The 20,564-nt window shown below is 35.1% G+C and overlaps 2 protein-coding genes across 3 annotated transcripts; one reads left to right on the top strand and one right to left on the bottom strand.

The window, feature by feature from the left end:
- The first annotated feature begins 10,492 nt into the window (after positions 1 to 10,492).
- LOC116115093 lies at positions 10,493 to 18,187 on the top strand. 2 transcript variants are annotated; one of them, XM_031401239.1, is made up of 9 exons: positions 10,493 to 10,861; positions 10,969 to 11,157; positions 11,979 to 12,071; positions 12,168 to 12,350; positions 12,434 to 12,536; positions 12,646 to 12,828; positions 13,634 to 16,059; positions 16,523 to 17,118; positions 17,669 to 18,187. In XM_031401239.1, the coding sequence occupies exons 1-9, from the start codon at positions 10,631 to 10,633 to the stop codon at positions 17,679 to 17,681; spliced, it is 4,017 nt and encodes a 1,338-aa protein (XP_031257099.1). In that variant the 5' UTR covers positions 10,493 to 10,630; the 3' UTR covers positions 17,682 to 18,187. The 2 variants fall into 2 exon arrangements, with proteins under 2 accessions (XP_031257099.1, XP_031257098.1); XM_031401238.1 differs by lacking the exons at positions 10,493 to 10,861; positions 10,969 to 11,157; positions 11,979 to 12,071; positions 12,168 to 12,350 and having other exon boundaries at positions 12,420 to 12,536; positions 17,650 to 18,187.
- Positions 18,021 to 20,281, bottom strand: LOC116115094 (probable trehalose-phosphate phosphatase C). Its single transcript, XM_031401240.1, has 10 exons — positions 20,223 to 20,281; positions 20,049 to 20,135; positions 19,792 to 19,953; positions 19,519 to 19,659; positions 19,362 to 19,433; positions 19,143 to 19,268; positions 18,999 to 19,052; positions 18,791 to 18,892; positions 18,629 to 18,706; positions 18,021 to 18,541 (listed from the first exon to the last, which is right to left on the bottom strand). The coding sequence occupies exons 2-10, from the start codon at positions 20,064 to 20,066 to the stop codon at positions 18,218 to 18,220; spliced, it is 1,077 nt and encodes a 358-aa protein (XP_031257100.1). The 5' UTR covers positions 20,067 to 20,135; positions 20,223 to 20,281; the 3' UTR covers positions 18,021 to 18,217.
- Between the last annotated feature and the right edge of the window lie 283 nt (positions 20,282 to 20,564).

Genomic DNA, 20,564 nt, shown 5'->3' with positions numbered 1-20,564 from the left:
TTATGAAAATTTAAGGTCAGGGTTTATGTAAGATTAAATTTTAAAATTAAAAAAAAAAAAAATACAAAATAGAGTATGAGTGTATTTAGAATTTATAATATTATTTTTAGTAATTTAAATTAAGGTTAAATTTGTCAAAACAAAAATTAAATTTTAAAGTGGAGGGTGAAGATCACTCCCTATGAAATATTTTGTCTTTTAAAAGTAAACGAGTTAAATAAATGGGTATATTTTGACCGGTTTTTATGGGCTTGGAGACAGTAAATAAATGTCTTTTAAGTGGCTTCTTTTATTAAAAAGGGTTGCAACCTATCAAAATCAATTATTGCATGTTGGTTAATTTTCAAATTACCTATTTGATAATGATCTTTTTAACTGCTATATGTATACTAAATGAGTACATCATACTATTTCTACAAACTTTTTTCATATATAACAAATATTGAGTGGTCTAGTAATAAAAGAACAAAAAGGAGATTTCATAAGCTTATGAGTTCAAGTTCCCACAGATAGGGGTGTTCAAAAGCGGTTAACCGCTTTTCTAAACCGAACCGGATTTTCGGTTCGGAAAAATTCGCGAACCGAAACCGAACTGGTTTTAGGGAAAACCGATTTTTTGGTTAACCGCAAAACGGGTTAACCGTTTTAAAAAAAAGCGGTTAATCGGTTTTGAACAGGTTTTCCCTTTTTTTTTTTTTTTTTATTTTGTCCTAAATTAAATTGTAAATATAAACAATATATTGGGAACTAAGAAAAAAAATTTGGGTTGGGATTTTAGATTGAGTGAATTAGGGATTTATTTTAGTTTAGGTTATATATATATATATATATATATATATTTGAAAAACCGATTTTCGGTTAACCGTTTCTAATTTTTTCCGAACCAGTAACCAAACCGAAAATTTGGTTTTTTGAATTTTTCGAATCGTAACCGAACCGTTTTTTCGGTTCGGTTAGCGGTTCGGTTCGGTTTTTGCGTTTTTTTGAACACCCCTACCCACAGACATTAATAAGGGTGGCCACTAAGACACTTACTCGGATGGCAGTTCCAAGGCTCGGTGGATTAGTTGAGGTGCACACAAGCTGCCCGGGCACCCGCGGTGATTAATTTTTTTTTTTTTTTTCATACAATCTTATGTGTCGCCATTCTTTAATTAACACATCATTCATCTAATTTGTTGAGCCTTTAATAATTGACTTTATATGTGTATTCATCCATTCATTTTATGACACATAAGCTTGTATATAAGTGTTTGTACAAAGAGTATTATTCATACTAAATTATCAGTTTGTGATATCAGTGTATACAAACTGATCTTGTCCATCGGTTTGTTTAATCGGATGGATGTTACAATTCTTGCAATTTTTGATTCGATTGCATTTGTTGCTTGTTTAATTGCTTGCATGTTTCTTTTGTAATTCCGACTTTGATTATCGCTACTCGCATTCATACTGATTACGTTGCTACTTGTCAATAATAATGGTAGACGTACAAAAAAATCTTACATATACAGAGTGATGTGGCAGAAAATGAATACAAAAAGTTAAACTCATTATATTCACTCTTTCACTTATTTTCTGTCAAATCACTTTTTATCGCTTGTTAATTGATTAAGAGCCTTGTTTTGTGCAATTAATAGGGCCTGGTTTTGTGGGTGTGGGCTTTTTGTATATTAGACCCACATTAATTCCGGTACAGTAAAAACTCATTTTATAATAGTGTGACTAACTAATTTTATTACTATGAGGATGTTATAACTTAATAGAGGTATAGTTATAAAAATTTCTTATTTTATAATTCATGTTTTAGTAATACAGTATTATGATTTCAAAAATTAGGACCCTCGATGTCGATGAATTGCAAGTTACAAATAAAGTGGATGAGAATAATAAAAAACTCATTGTAAAATTGAGTGATTAGATTCGACAACTTCCTTAGACTAATCGAATAGATATTAATGTTTTCCGAAAAATGCTATCCTTACTCACTTCTCTTACTCACTTTCTCTTACTCACTTTTGTTAAAATGACATATAGTACCCGTACTATGCGTATGGTACCCGTACTATGCTATATTTACAAAAGTGAGTAAGAGAAGTGAGTAAGGCTAGCATTACTCATGTTTTCCTTAATCATCCAAATGAGCAACAAGTCATACATGCTTTAACTGAAGAAGAAATCATTGTTATAATTAGACAAGAAAAGAAAGGAAATAATCATGAGTATGATATGGAAATACAAAAAGTTTTCGTGTCAAGAAGCTCTAAACATGCTTGAGAAGCTATAATTATTTTAGCTTTAATAAGAAGATGTTCATGTTAAGGAGTAATGTACCCGCAAGTTAAAAGATATGGTAACAACTCTAAAGGATAAATCATGTCCTAAATAATTTTAGATAAATATTTTATTTCATCTTAAACATTTCATGTAACATAACATATATTTTTTTGCAATATGCAAAAAGTTATTATTATATGGAGACAATTTTCTTTAATAAGAGAATTAGAAAAATTATAACTTATTACAATGTGGATTTATTCTTATTTATAACTATCCCAATTTGGAAATAAATTTTTTTATGACTACGTAAAGTTTATTTATATATAGAGTATCAATATAGAGAGGTTTACTATATATATATATATATATGGGATAATATTCCTAGGCCCCTTCATCTTCCAAGCACCCAATTCCAAGATGACCATTAGAAGTGACTTCATTTACCAGAAATAATATGAAACCCCAATCTGGATCAGTTTTAGTCTTCTACATCCTCAGCATCATCCGCACTTTCTTGAGCTTCGTCCTCGTTCTCCTGCTTTTTCTTGTCACCAAAAGGTCCTGGAGAGAGCAAAAAGGTGGGGAAGATGAATAAGTTTAAAGGAAACAAGATAATGGATGGTTATAGGCAATGTCTACTCAATATGTTGCTTTTATTCCATGTTGATAGCACTCATATAGCAATGAAAACAAATTGTACGTACGAAATTTAGACATACCATATTCACTGAATAAAACTCCACCAGAACATAATCCTTCCTCAACCTTGATGAGTTGTAAGGTCATTATTCTTCTAGGTTCAATCACCTGAAGCTTGAAAACACTTTTATAACTCTACCAAGATCATTCACCAGAGTCACTGTTGCTGCATCATCGGCTTCACTTTAGGACCCGTAACCTGCCCTTCGATGGTGTCAGGAAAAGGGTGATGAGAAACAACATAAATAATCGGGACCAAACACTAACATCTCATTAAATGCTTACTACAACTGAAGACAATTCGACATTCAGTATACAATAATGTGGAGAAAACCTTCTCATCTATTTGTTCTGCCAGTTTTAGGAGGACTGCCAAAGAATAATTAACATACAAGTTGAAAAAAAATACAAGATACTGCATAAGTCAGCCAGAAAAATCATGCTAGAAATATTACTTCAAATTTTTCACTTAGTAACAAAATCACTCACGTCTTGGAGACACCTGAGATCAGGGACTTGATGGTTCTGAACAAATTTTTTAAGTCTGAAGGAAACTGTAGTCTGATAGAACAATTCTCTGGCAAGTAGAAAGCTTGACTTGACCACAAATAAAATAACAATAAACATAGGAGAAAGGTCCAGACGATTATGGCTTAAATTATAAAGTTTAAGTACTCACACGAGTCGTTTGGTTGGGGGTTATCTAGGATTACGGAGGTTAAGTCATCTTCTATTACTTGATTATCGTATTTGGTTGTTGTTGATGCGTGATTCTAACACCAACTAATCGACATGTGTGCAATGTTGGTTGGCCAAGAAACACACGTGATTATGGATAGAGAATACGAAATAAATGCAATGAGAGCTTTTAAAGTGGTTCGGATGCTAAGGTAGCAAATCCTACGTTCATTGATTTATATTAGTATTGTGGGTCAGGTCGCAAAAGCGGACTGACTTACAAATGATTGAGAAAAGTAAATACAAAGTTTTTAGAGAGAGAGAGAGTTTTTGCATAAAATGGCCAAATCCCCTTAATGAAGGGGTCTTCCTCTTTTTATATCGAATTGAATGCACGTAATCATCATTAAATCCTTGGGTTGGTGTGAATGTCAGGACATAATCCGGCTTTACGTCTCATTGCCCATTTCCCAAGCTGATTTCACGCGATTTGGAGCAGGGAAATGAACACGTGGGAGCTCCATGGCGCTTGGCAGGCCTGACGTGCGCTTACCGTTCTGACGAGAGCAAGTCACACTTCACCACGTGACTTTCCACGTCAGCCCTTGTTTTTCCAGGCATAACAGTTGTCAAGTAATATAAGATATCGGTAATCTTCAAATATCAATAGTGGTTACTATTGGTAATATTGGAGGTAATCTGATTACCTCCATTTTCTTTTTGGTATTCTAAGATTACCAGGGTTATCTTTTTTTGTTACAATTCTATCATTTATTAATAAAATTTTACTACAATAATGTCCTTATTTTTGAATTTATTTACATGAGTATGACTTTTACTATTTCACCCCAATTAATTAACATCTTGGATAAAATTACCTTTAAATTCAAAACAAATTACAGCCCACCTAGGCCACCACCCCCACCCACCTGCCACCGCCGGCAACCACAACCGTTGGAATGATGCACGGAAGGCCAAAAATGGCCGTCATGCACCGATATAGCCATTTCCAACTAGATATCTAGTCGGCCAGATCTGACCATTTTTGGCCAGATCTCTAGTCGGAAATGGCCATACGGCGCACGGAGGCCATTTCCTGCCTTCCGTGCGCGGTTAGGTTGCCGACTGCCGGCGGCCTGCAGTGGTTGCCGGCGGACGGCAATGGCTGGGTTGGTGGGGATATTTTGTTGATTTTTCAAACTTTTATTATAGGGTTGTTTTTGCTAAGTTTTTAAATGTAGGAGGGTTATAATATCCAAATAATAATCAATATTAAAAAATAATATAATAATAATATTTAATTAGAGGATAATTCAATAATTTAAATAATATACCCACCAATTTATTCTTCTCAACCAAACGTATTAGTATAACCAGTGGCGGACCCAGAATTTTTGCCTAGAGGGGGCCCCTTGCTCCGCCACTGTTTGTCAATCAACTAATGAAAACATAAGAAAATAACATCCAATTCACAAGTAAACACCAGAAAATTGTTACGTAGAAAAATCTTTTCAATGTGAAGAGATAAAAAAAACCACGGGAATCTAACGATCCACTTAAATCCAATATAATCAAAAGAGTTTACTGATGCGTATTTTTGACAAACATGCAAATGTAGCAAGTGCATTAGTCGCAAAAAGTAATAAAGTGATAAGTAGAGTATCGTTCCACAAGGATAGTATTGCTAAGTACCGATTTCTCTAGTTTAAGTCCTAATTGAAGCAAAACCCAACAACTTAACTAATTAAACAAAATGCTAAAAAAAATGCTAGGGTGTTGATTTCATCTAGATACACTAACCCAAATCATAGAATCTATTACCCAAGTTCTAATTCCTTGATTGAAAATGGAATTCCCTAAGTTGTAAAACATACATTCTCAGACTATATTTTCCTACTTATCAAAATTAAGCTTCCGCACCCAATAAAATGAAGATTAACAGTTCAAAGTCTTTTAAGCTTTATGGAATTCTATCTAGATTTCATAAATCGCAAAACCTATCTTTAGCGTTTGCTTAATCTACGGTATTTATCCCAAGAGGCACAATCACAAATCACTTCTTAGTTTCATTGTGAACAACACACATTTGAATGATAATCAAACATGCAAAAGTCATTAAGCAAAGAGATAAATACTCAATCATGAAATTAAAACTCAAAGTAAATCAATTCATATAAATTTGAATCATTGTATCAAGGTTACATCAAACCCTAGCTAGACAACTCAGTTCATACTCAAAAACAAAATAAAATAACAAAAACAAACTGAATCAAGATTCATCATTGAAAAACAAGCAAAAGATTGAGAAATCTTCTCTAATTTGAAGCCTAAATCTTCAATAATCTTCTCCTTCTAAGAGTTGCCTTCCAAATGACGAACCAAGACCATTTTTCTTTCATTTTTGTGCTAATTTATATCTTTTTCACTTAAGGACCAAGCCCTAGCAAGCCAAAACACGTCTTTTTATTTTTCACATCTGATGCAGTTTCGCCGCGGCAAGAATCTTTCGAGCCAAATTTGAGCATGAAAGAGTCTGAATATGGAAAAGTGTTAAACATATGAATTGTAGCCCTTTAAATTATCTTTCTACTCGTTTAAGAATAAACACAATCCGAGGTCTACAGCGCAAGTTATGGCAAAAATACTGAAGCACATTCAAAGATATTTTTCTTCAGTTTCCAACATACTGTTCACGACTTCAAGCCAAGTTTTCACCCTTGTCCAGTCAGAATTAGAAAAAACCCAAAACATGAAAGTTGTAGCTCTGCTTCTTAGCTTTCCAAAGCTTATAAAATTAGGTCATTATGATTTTCCAAGCTCAAGTTACGTAATTTACGCTCAAAACTATCATTTATGCTCAAAATCATCGTTTAGGCTTGCAAAGACAAATGAATAGAATTAGGTAGCAATTATGACCCAAATTATATGAGAAGTATCCTAAATCCTATCGAAATTCAATCCAAAATCATACGGAAAAATAGGATTATCATTTACAACAACCACAAATCCACCAAAAATATTATACACAAATTTAGAGTTCAATCACAACTCTAACAAAAGTAAAATATGGATTACAATCACTCCAAATCAGATCCTCATGTAAAAGAGAAGTTGGGAATTGGGAAAGAGAAACTTGAATATAAAAGAGACAAAACCTAACTTTTTAATTTTTTTTTTTTTTTTAACCTTTTAAAAAAACTTTTCAATTTTTTTTTTTTAAAGTTGAGGGCAGGCCTGGGCCTACCCTCAAGGGGCCTGGGTCCACCCCTGAGTATAACATACCCACCAATTAATCAAACATATTTTCTTAAAGATTCCCAGTAATCTTTAAAATAATCTAACATTCCCTGAACTAAACGCCCCGCAGCGTTAATATCAGTTGCTGGAAAGATATTCTGAAGCATAATAGTTGTGAGCTTTAAATGTTGATTATCAGCTCCAAAAGCAGAAAGAACAATCTGCCTGAATGGCAAATAAATAGCAAGAGAACAAAACCTTCATTAGCTGTTTAAAACATTCTTTTCATAAATATATCACTCCACTCCTAATATACGTTGAGAAACACTGAAATAAACGAGTATAGATGAGCAAGATATACCCGTGAATCAGACATAGAGGTGACCAAGACCCACCATTTATAGTGTTGCAATAATAAATTTCTCATAATCAAGCCATTTCATGACATTGAATTGAATAAAAGAAATGTATTATTTAGACCTGACAATTTTTTTTTTTTTATTAAGAAAAATAAATGGAATTATCTGAAGTTTTATTTAAGGAATAACGATGGTGGGAGCATATAGCATAAGTGAAGGGATTAAAACGTTAACTTTTTAATAATATAAGAAAAATGGAACGAAGAGCATTTATGAAATTTATGGGCGTTATAAGAAAAAAATTTAATTTTAAAACTTTAAAATGAGATGTGTTAAAGAAATTAGGGTTCCCTTAGTGGGGTGTCAATAGATCTACTACAGTTAACAAGTAAAATTAAGAGCAAAAGACTTTTTCTCATTCAAATAATGGCTTAGTAACATTTTCCCATCCACAAACTTTTAAAACATCACTTTACTATCCAATGTATATTCCGTTTCTGATTTCGACATCATTGCGATCTCACACCACCACCATTCTCTGCCCCGATCATCACTCACCAAAACCCCTCAAATCCTACTCCCTCCGATCCCGCCAATCGTCGGTAATCGAACGATTAGGGTTTGCATAACCATCTCTCCCAAGTCAAATTTCAAAAAATTGCAACCACAAAAATCCAACTTTCCACCACCAAAAGAATCATCGACCTCTCCTCTTCAAAAGCCTCAACGGCCTGTAATGAGTTTGCTTTCTGTTTATTGCCGGAATATAAATTTGGATAGTAAAGTGGTATTTTAAAAGTCTATAAGTAAGAAAGTGTCATTAAGTCATTATTTGGGTGAAAAAAAGTCGTTAACTGTAAAATTAATAATTTATTTTGATAAGTTTTTATGGGCTTAGAGTGTGAATATTAGAGCCCCTCACTAAGAATGTGAGTATTGTTCGAGCGAATATATGTTAATGCTTCAATCTTTTTTTTTTTTTTGTATTTGAGGGTGTCGAGTCAGTTTACACGTACTTCAACTAATCTACTGGACCCTAAAGTTAACGACCAGTTAAGCCTTTAGTGGCTACCCTTATTAGTAGTCACGAAGATTCAAATTTAAGAGGTCTTGAGTAATACATCCAAGAGTCCTAAATGAACTGTCAAACTACGTAGAGGTAATTTGGCGCTTCAATCCTTAATGCTATAAATCCTGAATCCCTTATTATTTTTCGCGAAATCGAATGCATCAACAGAAAATGAACCATAACACAAAATCTTAGGGTCCGTTTGGTTCATTATTCGGATAGTTTTTAGAATAATATTTTGAAAAAAGTTAAATTGGACGGGTATTATGATGTAGGATTTGGATATTAACAAAATACCCCCTATGTTTGTTTATTTACTAAACACCCCTATAATAAAATATTAAAAGTTAACAAAAATACCTCTAATCCATCCATTAAATACGGACAGCCGGAGGGTGGTCGGAGTGTTTTTGCAATTTCTAAAAAAAATATTTGAGACGTTTAGTTAAATTAACAAATTTAGAGAGGTTTAAAAGAAATTAAAAAATATAGAATAATATTTTACTGTTTAACTTTACTGTAATTATTTGTACAAGTGTCTGATAAATTATGCACCATCTGCTCAAAATATATGCTGACATTACAGAAGATATTAGTTAAATTAAACAATCATACAAACATCTCAATTAAATATGCTCAGTGACTTAATCAACTCATATAGGGACCATCAAAATATTTATTAACTTGTATAATTGGCGAGCCTAATTGGATAAAAGTATAGAATTGACGACATTTATCACACTAATTTCACATTAAAAAAGTAATAATAATAATAAAGAATAAAATGTATATAAATTAATGTGAATTTAGTAATTAATTTTATAAAGTTATCCGGTGGGACGATAAGATTTTAGTAGATCATTTTGTGTTAATTGAGTTTGTTAAATTTTTAATGAATGTTAAAGATTAATTAAGTTAGACGTATTCTGATTATAAATAAAAAAAAAAAATAATAATAATATTATCCATACATTCATTGCTTAAAATTAACGTGACACAATATTTCACTTCTGATTTTAACGTCCTTCACATAAGTCATAACCTATAAATACTCACCTAAACAAAAAGAAAAGCAAAACAAAAGAAGTTTGATCAGCGTAACAATTTCATCAATTTTAACAGGTTTATATTTATTCTTCTATTTTTTACTTTTTCAAATTTGAACTAAATAATTTGTTGTTGATCGTACTTCGCTTCTCTGCTTCCATGAACGATGAAGCTTCTGTTTCGTTGTTCCGATTGCTACGGTCTGTTTGGTTACATGAAGTTTTAGGTTAGGGTTTATTTTGAAGTAGTATTTGATAATTGTTTAGTTCATGGAGAGAAAAAGTTTGAGCCAAACAGTTTGTGTTAGGTTTGGTTGAAGTGTTGATGATTATGAGTTTTTTGTTTTTCTTTTCTGCACTTTCTCAATAGCCAAACAGAGCATTTCTTGTGGACACAATATCACATGTGGATATATTCATGTAAATGCTAATTCTTAAGCTTGTGTGCTTCTGCATTTGTTGCTTCTCAAAGTTTGTGTTGGTATAAACGATTAGTATATTTGAGTGACTTAGCTGCTGTTAGTTTTGGTCCATTTGATGTCTGGTCTGGTAATTTTTTTAATTCTAGTGTGATTTACTTCAAATAGGATATTTTGCTTGCTGTTGGTTCAGTTATGGAAAGTAGTGTATATAGAAGCTTCTAGGTCGTGGTTAAGAATATGTTAATTCATTTGTCTTATTTGAAATAGAGTTTCTGAATTCTAGCATGTAGAACCTCAACATTTTTCTCCATTCAGAATAAGAAATATGGAAAATTTATAATGCAGCCTGTGATGGGTTATTTCAGTGAAGTTTCAGTTTAATGCTTTGTTTAGTAGAAAAATTGTACTTGACAAAATATATTACAAGCCTTCTTCGAAGTATCTGATTTTGCATTCTGTCACAATCTCTAAAATTAAAACGATGCTGGTGCTATGATTTAACTTTCTTTCTGTTTTTATTTTTTTTGGTCATTCAAATTTCCTTTTGAGTTTAACATGTTAACATTTAGCTACCTTTAATTGTCCTTCGTTTCTATGTCTCTTGTGTTTGCTTGTTTTCTTTTATCTTTTTTTCTAGTTGTAAGAGAAAGTTATGGTTTTCAAAACTTTCCATTTTTGTTCTTATATGTCTGTGAGGTTAGCTTCAAGTTGAATACTTTCTCTCCTTTGCTTAAATTGGGATATCTCTTTACAATGCTCTCTGTCCTACTCCTTTTCACACGGATAAGGTTTACAATAGGAAGGTGTTTAAGACACAGGATGGCAAGGGTTTAATATAGCATGGATGGTCGTGAAGGTTGGATGTTGCCAAACGGCTTTTCTCCTAATGGTCTCCTGCCTGACAGAGCGGCCTCCGTGACTCAAGTGCTTGATCAGGAGAGATGGTCACGAGCTGAAGAGAGGACTGCAGAACTTATTGCTTGCATACAGCCAAACCAACCCTCTGAGGATCGAAGAAATGCTGTGGCAAGATATGTGAAATGCCTAATCAAGAAGTGCTTTCCGTGTGAGGTAAAAACTTTAATCTACCTTCTGATTGGTTTTGAAGAACAAATAAAATTTTTCATCCTCATTTTATATTCGCTTTCTAGAGATTTTTACTTTGTCTCTTAATGCAGGTTTTCACCTTTGGATCAGTACCTCTAAAGACTTATCTACCTGATGGAGACATTGATTTAACAGCATTCAGTAACATGCCAAATTTGAAGGACAATTGGGCAAATAAAGTACAAGAAATTTTAAAGAGTGAAGAGAACAATGAGAATGCTGAGTTCCGTGTGAAAGATGTTCAGTGCATAAACGCAGAGGTATGCTCTGTTTAGTGCACCTGATATTTCTTCATTTTCTCATTGTTGGTCGAACCTCTGTCTTATGTACTTGGTTCTGTCTTATGTACTTGGGCAGTTTGTATTTGCTATTATTTGAAATTATAATTGTCACTCTGGATAAGTCAGTCCCAAAGCACTGTTCATTTTTTTTCTTTTATACTTTGTTGAGTTTAATAGTGTCCGCCACTTGCTAAAGAAGTTTTGATTGGAAAGAGATTAACTTCACTGTTCTGACTTAAGGAATGTTTAGGACAGAATTTGACTAGAGCTAGTGAAAAATATACTGTATATTAGGCAATTAATGCAGGATCTCATGCTCTTGCCAATTGCTGTGCTAGTTGGAGGGAGGGAGCATGAGTGTTCTCAATGGAGTTGCTGATTGAGAGCATTATGAATATATTAGTGTCTTTTCTGTTTGAGGTCAAACACTTACCCCCAACTATTCTTTTTATCACTAATTTGGTTCCACTTATGATTTGAACATAGTTTTTCTTGGTTCTTGTGGTTTCTTCGGTCTTGAATAGCTTTCTTCATTCTTTCTAATTGATGCAATTAGTTTCCTTTTTTAGAAATGAAATTGATATGTGAGTGTTCTCTTCGGTAAATCTTGATTTAATTAATTAACTGTTGGGTTTTCATCTTTTGCATATGTTTAATTAATGGATATATGCTTATGTGTCTGTTTGTCTCTAGATTTTATGATGCTGCAACGATTTTTATTCCTTTATTTTTGAGGTACATATTAGCATCCTTTATGTATTCTCTTTTTCTGCTCTCACCTATTTTCCATCAACTTGTAGGTGAAAATAATAAAGTGCCTTGTAGAAGATGTTGTAGTAGACATCTCTGTTAACCAGCTTGGTGGTTTATGTACACTTTGCTTCTTTGAGGAGGTGAGCTATTCTTATTGCTATTTGTGAATTGTTTAGTATACTCTTTTTGTCTCATTAGTACCAGTTTTGACTACCTAAATATTATCTTGTTTCTAGGTGGATAGCTTGATAAACCATAGTTATCTATTCAAGCGCAGCATTATATTGATTAAAGCTTGGTGTTACTATGAGAGCCGTCTCTTGGGATCTCATCATGGCCTTATTTCGACTTATGCGTTGGAGACCTTGGTTTTGTACATATTTCATGTTTACAATAATTCATTTGCTGGACCTCTCGAGGTGAAAGTAGTGGTATTCATTATTTTTGTGTATCTGTCTGTTTGTTTGTGGTTATATCTAATACTTTTATATCTCATGTGCAGGTTCTTTATCGTTTTCTAGAGTTCTTCAGTAATTTTGATTGGCATAACTTTTGTCTTAGTCTGCAGGGCCCAGTGCCAATTAGTTCACACCCTAACATGGCTGGTATGTGTGGACCCATATAATGATATTTATATCATCTCCTGCTTCAACAATGGCCATAATAAGTGTTTGGTGATAATTGACTTTGATTTTTGTATATAATGTACTATAGCGGATCCTCCAAGAAATGATGGTGGAGAGTTATCACTTAGCAAATTGGTTTTCGCATGTACATCTGAGTATGCTGTTTTGTCTCAAGGCCAAGCAAATCCAGAGCAGCCCTTCAGTTTGAAACATTTTAACATCATTGATCCATTGCGTGTTAACAACAATCTTGGGCGCAGTGTCAGTAAAGGTATTTAATATGATTTATATACATAAGCTGCAACAGTTTTCTATTTGAGTTGCAAACTCTTGTTGACAAAGTTGTTGATCCCTTTTTTTTTTAATTATAATTTTTCTAATATGCAAATTTTGCATGAATATGTTCAGAATAACCAACTGGATACATTTCTAATTTTTCATTGTTTCTTTTGAATTTCTGATTCTTCTGATTTGGCTGTGGTTCTAATTGATATGATATTTTTGATGAGTGATTTATACTTTTGGCAATTTATTTAAATGTTAGCTGGCAGTTGTAATGCAATAGATTGTTATGATGGGTTGGAGAACAACAGATTGTCCAGGTCGGTCAACTGCTCCCGACTGCATTACTGGTATAGTTGTTATGAAATCAATCATGACCATGTTTATTTGTAATAGAATTACATGCATTCAATCATTTGTTGGTATATATTTCATTAATGTGTAATAATAGAGTAAAGGAGGAATGATTTGACAAGATAGGATGGAATAACAAGGTCTATTTGTTTAAGAACAGGTTAGTTGTACCAGTCCATGTAAGCTTCTGGGCACAATTACATGGTCCCATTCAGGTTTTTCCCATGCAAGTTCTAGTGGCCTAAACTAGAGCCTTCAGATTGGTGTTGAGCCAGGACTAGTAGACTGCTCTTAGGTTGGCTTGAATGCTGGTCCTACAGACTCTATGCGGGATCTTACCAAATTCAGTTATGCCTTTATATTTTAAGAAGCAGTTGATTGATATCAACATGTAGTTTTCAATAGAGTATCTAACTACCCATTTCTAAGTTTCCCTTCAGGTAACTTCTTTAGGATTCGTAGTGCTTTTTGTTTTGGGGCTCAACGACTGGCAAGGTTAATTGAATGTCCAAAAGAGAATCTAATTGCTGAACTGAACCAGTTTTTCATGAACACATGGAACAGGCATGGGAAAGGCCATCGCCCCGATGCTCTGAGTGTTGATATGCATGGTCTGCAATCTGGTAACTTGAATAAGATTGATAGGCCTGATAGTTTCAGGTATGGTTTAAGTAGCACCAGGGATGAAGTGACAGAAAAATCTACCTGTTATACATCTGAGATGACAGGGAGTCGTTTTTCTCTCACACAACTTGGTGATTCTTCCCAGCATGGTAAACATACCCTGACATGGATGTCTAGCACTGGTAATGGATCTGCTGTTTCTCATACTGAGAACCGGAAAACTTGCACCAATGCTACTAATCCAGCATCTTCCCATCAGAAACATCATGATTTGCAAAATGTTAGTTCAAATGAGAATACACAAGTTGATAGGAGTAGAAATTCTAGATCTGATTTCTTGAGGAAAGAAGTACGTGTCAGATATCAGTTTGGGAGGACATATTCTAGTCCGGAACTCACAGATAGATCCAGTGACATTTTATTTAGATTAAGGAGTGGTAGTGTATTAGAATCAGGCAATGGAAGGAATGCTCCAACAAAGTCAGATAATAGGAGACAGAACTTTTGTCCCGAAGGTTTGGACAACCATAGTGCAAAATTTCCAACTGAAGATCACCCAATTTCAAGTCAGAACTCGTCCCATCAGCATATTGATTCTGCTGTTGATTTGCATGGTGCTTCAAATAGTTGCTATGATGGTTCTGGCATGGGTTACATGGGAAAACACAGCCACCCTGTTGCTGAGACAATGCAGATGTATCAGGAAGAGCAAGATTTTGTGAACATGATGGCATCCAGGTTTAATATCAATGGACAGGTTCAGATGCAAGTTCCCATATCACCTACTGTAGTATCTTCACTGGGATATGCTAAAAAGAATCTGGTTGCGACCGTTCCCACAAATATTCCTGTTATTAGGTCCCCTTGGATTTCCAAGATGCATTATTCTCAAGGTTTATTTCCCTTGCCAGTATCTCAATATCATCAAGGTATAGGAATGACATCAAATAGAGAAGAATTTACTAAACTAGTTGACAGTAATTTGATATCAAAGGAGTTGAATCAAGAAGACAGTGATCTTGGTTTCCAGCATGAGCAGAACGTTGATTCTCTAAGAGATTATGACCACGGTAATAGAAATTTACAAGCTCGACAGCTGGAGGATAGGCAACAATTTTCTTTGGGGTGTAGTTCATCTGAAGTTACAGATAGTGGAGGTTTGATTGGGGAAATATATGTTGGCAGTTTCCCTTGCGAAAGGATTTGGGAAACTGATGTTAAGTCTGGTGCCAGTTCAAGATTTGTATCTTCCCAACCTATTCCCTCGAGAATCAAACCATCTTCAGAGAAGTTCTGGGATGGATCTCCTTCTAGACCTTACAAGTCAACACGGGATAAGCATGGCAGGAAATCAGTTTTTTCTACAGACCCTTCTACTAAGGAGGAGTTGGCTAGGAATGGAGGGCATAATGAGGGTGAATCAGTTGATCCTGTTTCTTCTGAGTCAGATGAGGCCACAAGAGAGCAGATCCCACTTCCAACAGCATGCACTGATGTTGTGGAAAGCTCAGTTTCTGGATCTGTTTTTTCTTCACATGTTCAGACCCATCAAGTACCTCGTTATGAACCGGCATTAGTGAATGGATCAAATTCAGACCTTCCGGTTGCTTCAGTATTTGTAGGTTCTCAATCAGAGCATAATGATGGCAAAAACCAAGGGGTATTACCATTTACACTTTTTCCAATGTGGACAGGAGTCACAGGAATTCGATTGCCAACTATGCTTCCAATGTATAATCTCTCAACTGAGACAGGAATCTCTAGTGCATCAACGAACCATTATGATGGGGATGAAGAGTTTGATAATTGTCCAGAACATCAATCAGATCACAGCTTAGATTCAACTGAAAGCCATGATCAGTCAAAGCTTTACAAAACGTATAATTCTATGAAGGATGTTGCTTCTTTGGAGCCATCTGAACATCACGAGACTGACATTTTAAAAAGTGATTTTGTCAGCCACTGGCAGAACCTGCAATATGGGTGGTTTTGCCAGAAGGCTGAACTGCATGGGCCTTTACATCCTTCCCTCGGTATGGTGCCACCAATGTATGCGCGGGAACATTTCACATGGGATAAAACTGGAATACCTCCTGCTGCAAATATTAACCTCCTCTCACAGCTTATGGGTTATAGTCCTAGCTTCACTCCGGTTTCCCCTAACCAGCCTATAGATGATTATGAGCACCAGGATGAAATACCCAGATGTCGTAGCAGTACTGGAACTTATCTGCCCATTCATGTAAGATGATGGGTTTCAAATTTAACTATTGTATATTTTCTGATGGTGTGGTCTTCATCTTATGCTGAATATTTAATGCCTGATTTGAATTAATAGTTAAAAGTTAGGTGTAGTATTTAGGTTAAGTACCTTGCAGTGTCTTGCTAAATTCCTACTGAATTTTCTGGAAATGTTGGTAGAAATGAGGCTCTAATAGTTGTGTGATTTGAGGGGACCTAACCGGGGATTGCATGGAAGACTTAACTATCTGAATATGTTTTATTTATTTATTTATTTATTTTGTATTTGTTTCTGTGAGTAACCTGCTTAGCTTCTGAATGCCTGTTTACAAAGGAATCTGTGATGTTCTGTTTATGTTATACATTTATTAGCCCTGACCTGGGTTTGGTATTAATGGAGAGTCCTGTGTTGCCTGTTCGATGGGGGAGCTTATTGGGATTATCTTCTGTTTTTCTTTCTGCAGAAGAGGTCTTTCCGTGGCCGGAAATCTTCAAATACCAGGAATCACAAGAGGTATCATCGCTGTGATCGGAAGGATCATGTTGGTGAGAGGGAAGGAAGCTGGAATGCAAATTCAAAGCCACAACTTCCTGCTCGTGGCCAGGGTTGTAACCAAGTTAAGAAGCCAAACAGGAGAATGGATAGGGCTACAGCAAGCAGTAACCGATCTGATAAGTCATGGGATTCATTTGAGCATGATTGTCTTCCGTCATACCATTCTCACAGTGTTCCATCAACTATCTCAAACTCCATAAATCATGGCTCTGCAACTGTGGCATCTGGCATGAATTCCTTACCATTTGTAAATCCTAGTGGTCTTTCTACCTCTGGAACTGCTGTACCATCCCTAGTTAAGCTCTATCCATATGATCAAAACATGGAAGTTGGTTCTCTTGCCGAGCAGCTTGAGTTTGGCTCTCTTGGAGCAGTTCGTTCAGGTGCAGATGAAGCAGCACATGTTGTTGAGGGTTCATCAAGGGTTGTTGATGAGCAGCACAAAAGCCATGACCATTCTGGACTTTCTTCTTTGGATCAGCTCTCCTTTTCTCAGCTTCAAAGGTAATAGCTCTTCTCATCTCTCAATATGAATGTGATATTTCATGGGTTTGGAGCACTATTAATATTGAAGTTTCCACCAACGTTCTGGTTGTAAATACAGTCTAGCTAGCTCTGTATTGATTTTTTGAGATGAAGGGTCTTTGCAGTACAATCTTAGCTAGATAATCTTCTTGTTTGACACTTGTGCCAAGCTGAATTGGGCTGGTCATAGGATAAACGAACTAGATAAGAATGAACTAAGTTCAGGCATGAGCAGGCCCCCAAAATTTTTCTGGAAATGACTCCCAACAGTTAACAACTATTTTTTTAGTTTCTACCATTTTCTTCTGTCTGAATGTGCCCCTCTGGTGTCTGCCAGTTGCCATTGGTTATGACTTAAAGTGACTGGGCAAGTTCAAGTAGTTTGTTAGATGATCAGTTGTGTAACCAGTAGGACCTGGAATAAGTCATTTGATTTGCTGAGTTATTTCTTGAGTTTTTCATCTTTCCTATCGAAATGAGTGTGATGATGTAAATATGTCATCTTAACAGGAATGCTTGATTTTGCTAGATCGGCTGACTGAAGAAATTATCAACTCAAGAGATTCAATTGGAGCAAGCAACTATGCCGCCACCTGCCTAAGCCTAACCATACCGAGCCACTGTAAACTTAACTACTCACTTTTAGCAAAATCTTCATCTCTGCTCCAGCCACTTGTACATTCCTTTCATGCAATTCGACGATAGCCACTTTGTGAACGGCCAAATATGTTTGTGGGAGGGAGAAGCCATATTTGTAGTACATAAGATAAGAGTGATTGTGATGTTGAAAATTCAAAAGGATTATCGTGTTTCCATTTCGCTCTACAGGGTTCATTAATTCACTATTTACTGACTCAGATGAAGAATTAGTTATATTTTAGTTCATTTTTCACTTTTATGGTGCGTAGAATCCACCAACTTTTCATTATAAAGAAAAAAGCGACTGTAATTCTAATCGCTGACTTGTACAGTCGTTTAATACACACCAAAGCATATACAAAACAGCTAAAGCCTCCATTTTATAGGCAGGCCATTCATTGATCCTAATATACAGACCATGATAAAACTCGGTCTGAACTCAACTATTTATACCCCAAATTTGAGAATGTTGTCTAGTTGAAGAAGAAGATTTCCTCCATCTTGCTAGACGCAATAAGAAAGTCAATACTTCTGAAGGATCCTTTAGTGAATATGAAGCTTTAGTATCCTTTGGAGTTGAAGATACGATAATGGGAAACCCTCGCCCTCTACTCTTTATAACCTTGAAAGCGTCTTCATCTGTTCGATCATCTCCAATGTAAAGTGGTAGGACATCGCTGGAATTGCTCAAGCCCAGAGTTTCCAGTAAATATTCCAGAGCGTGACCTTTGTCCCACTCTATCGACGGTCGTATTTCCATAACCTTTTCAAAAAACGTAGTGGGTTAGAAGACAAACAATTATATAGCACAGATTTGTATCCATTAGTTTGAATGATTAATTTTTCTTACCTTTTTCCCCTCGCTTAAGTGAAATTCTGGATAGTTTTTCAGTACAGATTTCACCTTCTCCTGCAGTATACTGTAATCCTGCAAGTAAGATGTAACTGAGATTAATTGCTTATTTTCTTGTTAAATGATATTCACAAACAGGAAAATCTTCATTAATTTTACCTCATCTCGGACCTGTCGAAAGTGTACAGAAACACAGAATCTATTGTCTTCAACGCTGGCGCCTTGTATTTTCTTTGTTTCTTCTTCCAACTCTGTGATTATCTGTTACCAGACAATGAAAGTATTACATGAGATTCAACAATTGTATTCACTAAAAACTGCATGATGGATGGCTAATTGAAAGAAAGAAGAAGATTAGCTTAATTACCTCTTGAATTGCAGGCAAAAATTTCTTAGCAGGCTGAAACGCTACTTCATTCCCCTAGCAGATTAAATAACATTGTATTAGTTTGAGGGGTAAATAATTATAATTGGAGGAAACTAGAAAGCGAAAATTAGAGCAGTAGCTGACCTTAATGCCGGGGCTAATGGTATGATACTTGCCATCAGAGGACTTAACTGGCCTCGGTGGTGCCTTAATGTCCATTCCATGGCTTCCAGCGTAATAGACATTACTCAACTGTACAAATTGCTTCACCTAAAGAGTCCAAAAGATGAAGAGTCAGATTCACCATGTACCCAGCAAAAAATATATTAAAAGTACGTAGAATTTAACTCAGTTAATATGTACCTTCTCTCGGCTCCTACCACTCACAATAGCTGTAGGAAAATATTTTGCAACTTCACGCACCGCCGCACGCATCTGCAATTAAGATGGTTAAATGACCAGATTAAGAGGTTTTGTATATATGATGATGATTAATTAATTGTATTTCTAATTACGTTACCTCATCGGACATGAAGGCTTTATCAGGGTCATCAACAATTGGTGAGAGAGTCCCGTCGTAATCTAAAAACACGGCAATCTTCTTCCCTTTTGCTGCTTTCATCATCCGTTCAAATGAGTCCAGCGCAGAAGGGTGTTCAAACTGCAACATGTCCATGCATGCAAATTTTAACGTTTAACTTACTTCATTCAATCTCAAAACCTTTTCGTATAATCAAAATCTGACGCAAAATATTATGACAAATGTACACGTATTAGATAATGAAAAGCCTACCTTCCATGGTGTATAAGATTCAATATCTGAGATGATAGAATCAGGTGGGACTAAGGAGTGAGCACTACCATTCTCATCGTTCTTTGCTTTTGAGATGGGTTGCAGTTTCCGTTTACTGGAATGTGATCCTTGAAGCCCCATTGCTTGCAGGATCTTGAATATCTGAGAATGTAAAAGGATCAGATACTTAAGCAAATTACGAATTTCAAGACCATCAATAAAGATCCATTCCGCTTGTGCAGATAAGAATAAGGTACCTGAATTTCACTTATCATGCTGAATATACTAACTTAGTCTGATGCCTTTTTCTACAGCTTCAAAATAACATACATATATAGATATTCCTGCAATAGAAATATTCGAATAAGACAACTGGCAAGTTGCACGAAGTAAACAGAGGACCCAAAAGAAAGTCCTTAGAAAGTCCTTACATGTAAAATATCTAACGCGCCTAATAAGAGTTGAAATATGTGGTTCTCATTTTTTACCTGTCGGAAGTCTTAACCACTCGGCTTGATTAATATTTACTTGGTCAAAATAAAATCAGCTTCTAAAAAGTGCTTTTTGTTCAACAGAAGAAAAAGACAAAAACGTTTTTGAAAATGATAATGAAATAAGCAGAATTAAGAAATTAATTTTGTCAAACAAGGACATTCAAAGGTCGGTGGTTTAACCTAACACGCATACATAAAAATGAAACCAAAATTCCACGTGTAAGTGTACAATATCATGAACATTATTAATTACAGTGGGAACTTTTTAGTCTAAATTAA

The sequence above is a fragment of the Pistacia vera genome, unplaced genomic scaffold (assembly GCF_008641045.1).
Source record: "Pistacia vera cultivar Batoury unplaced genomic scaffold, PisVer_v2 Contig730, whole genome shotgun sequence".
Lineage (NCBI taxonomy): Eukaryota > Viridiplantae > Streptophyta > Magnoliopsida > Sapindales > Anacardiaceae > Pistacia > Pistacia vera.
Note: the sequence above shows the minus strand (reverse complement) of the source record. Positions and strands in the feature narration are given on the sequence as shown.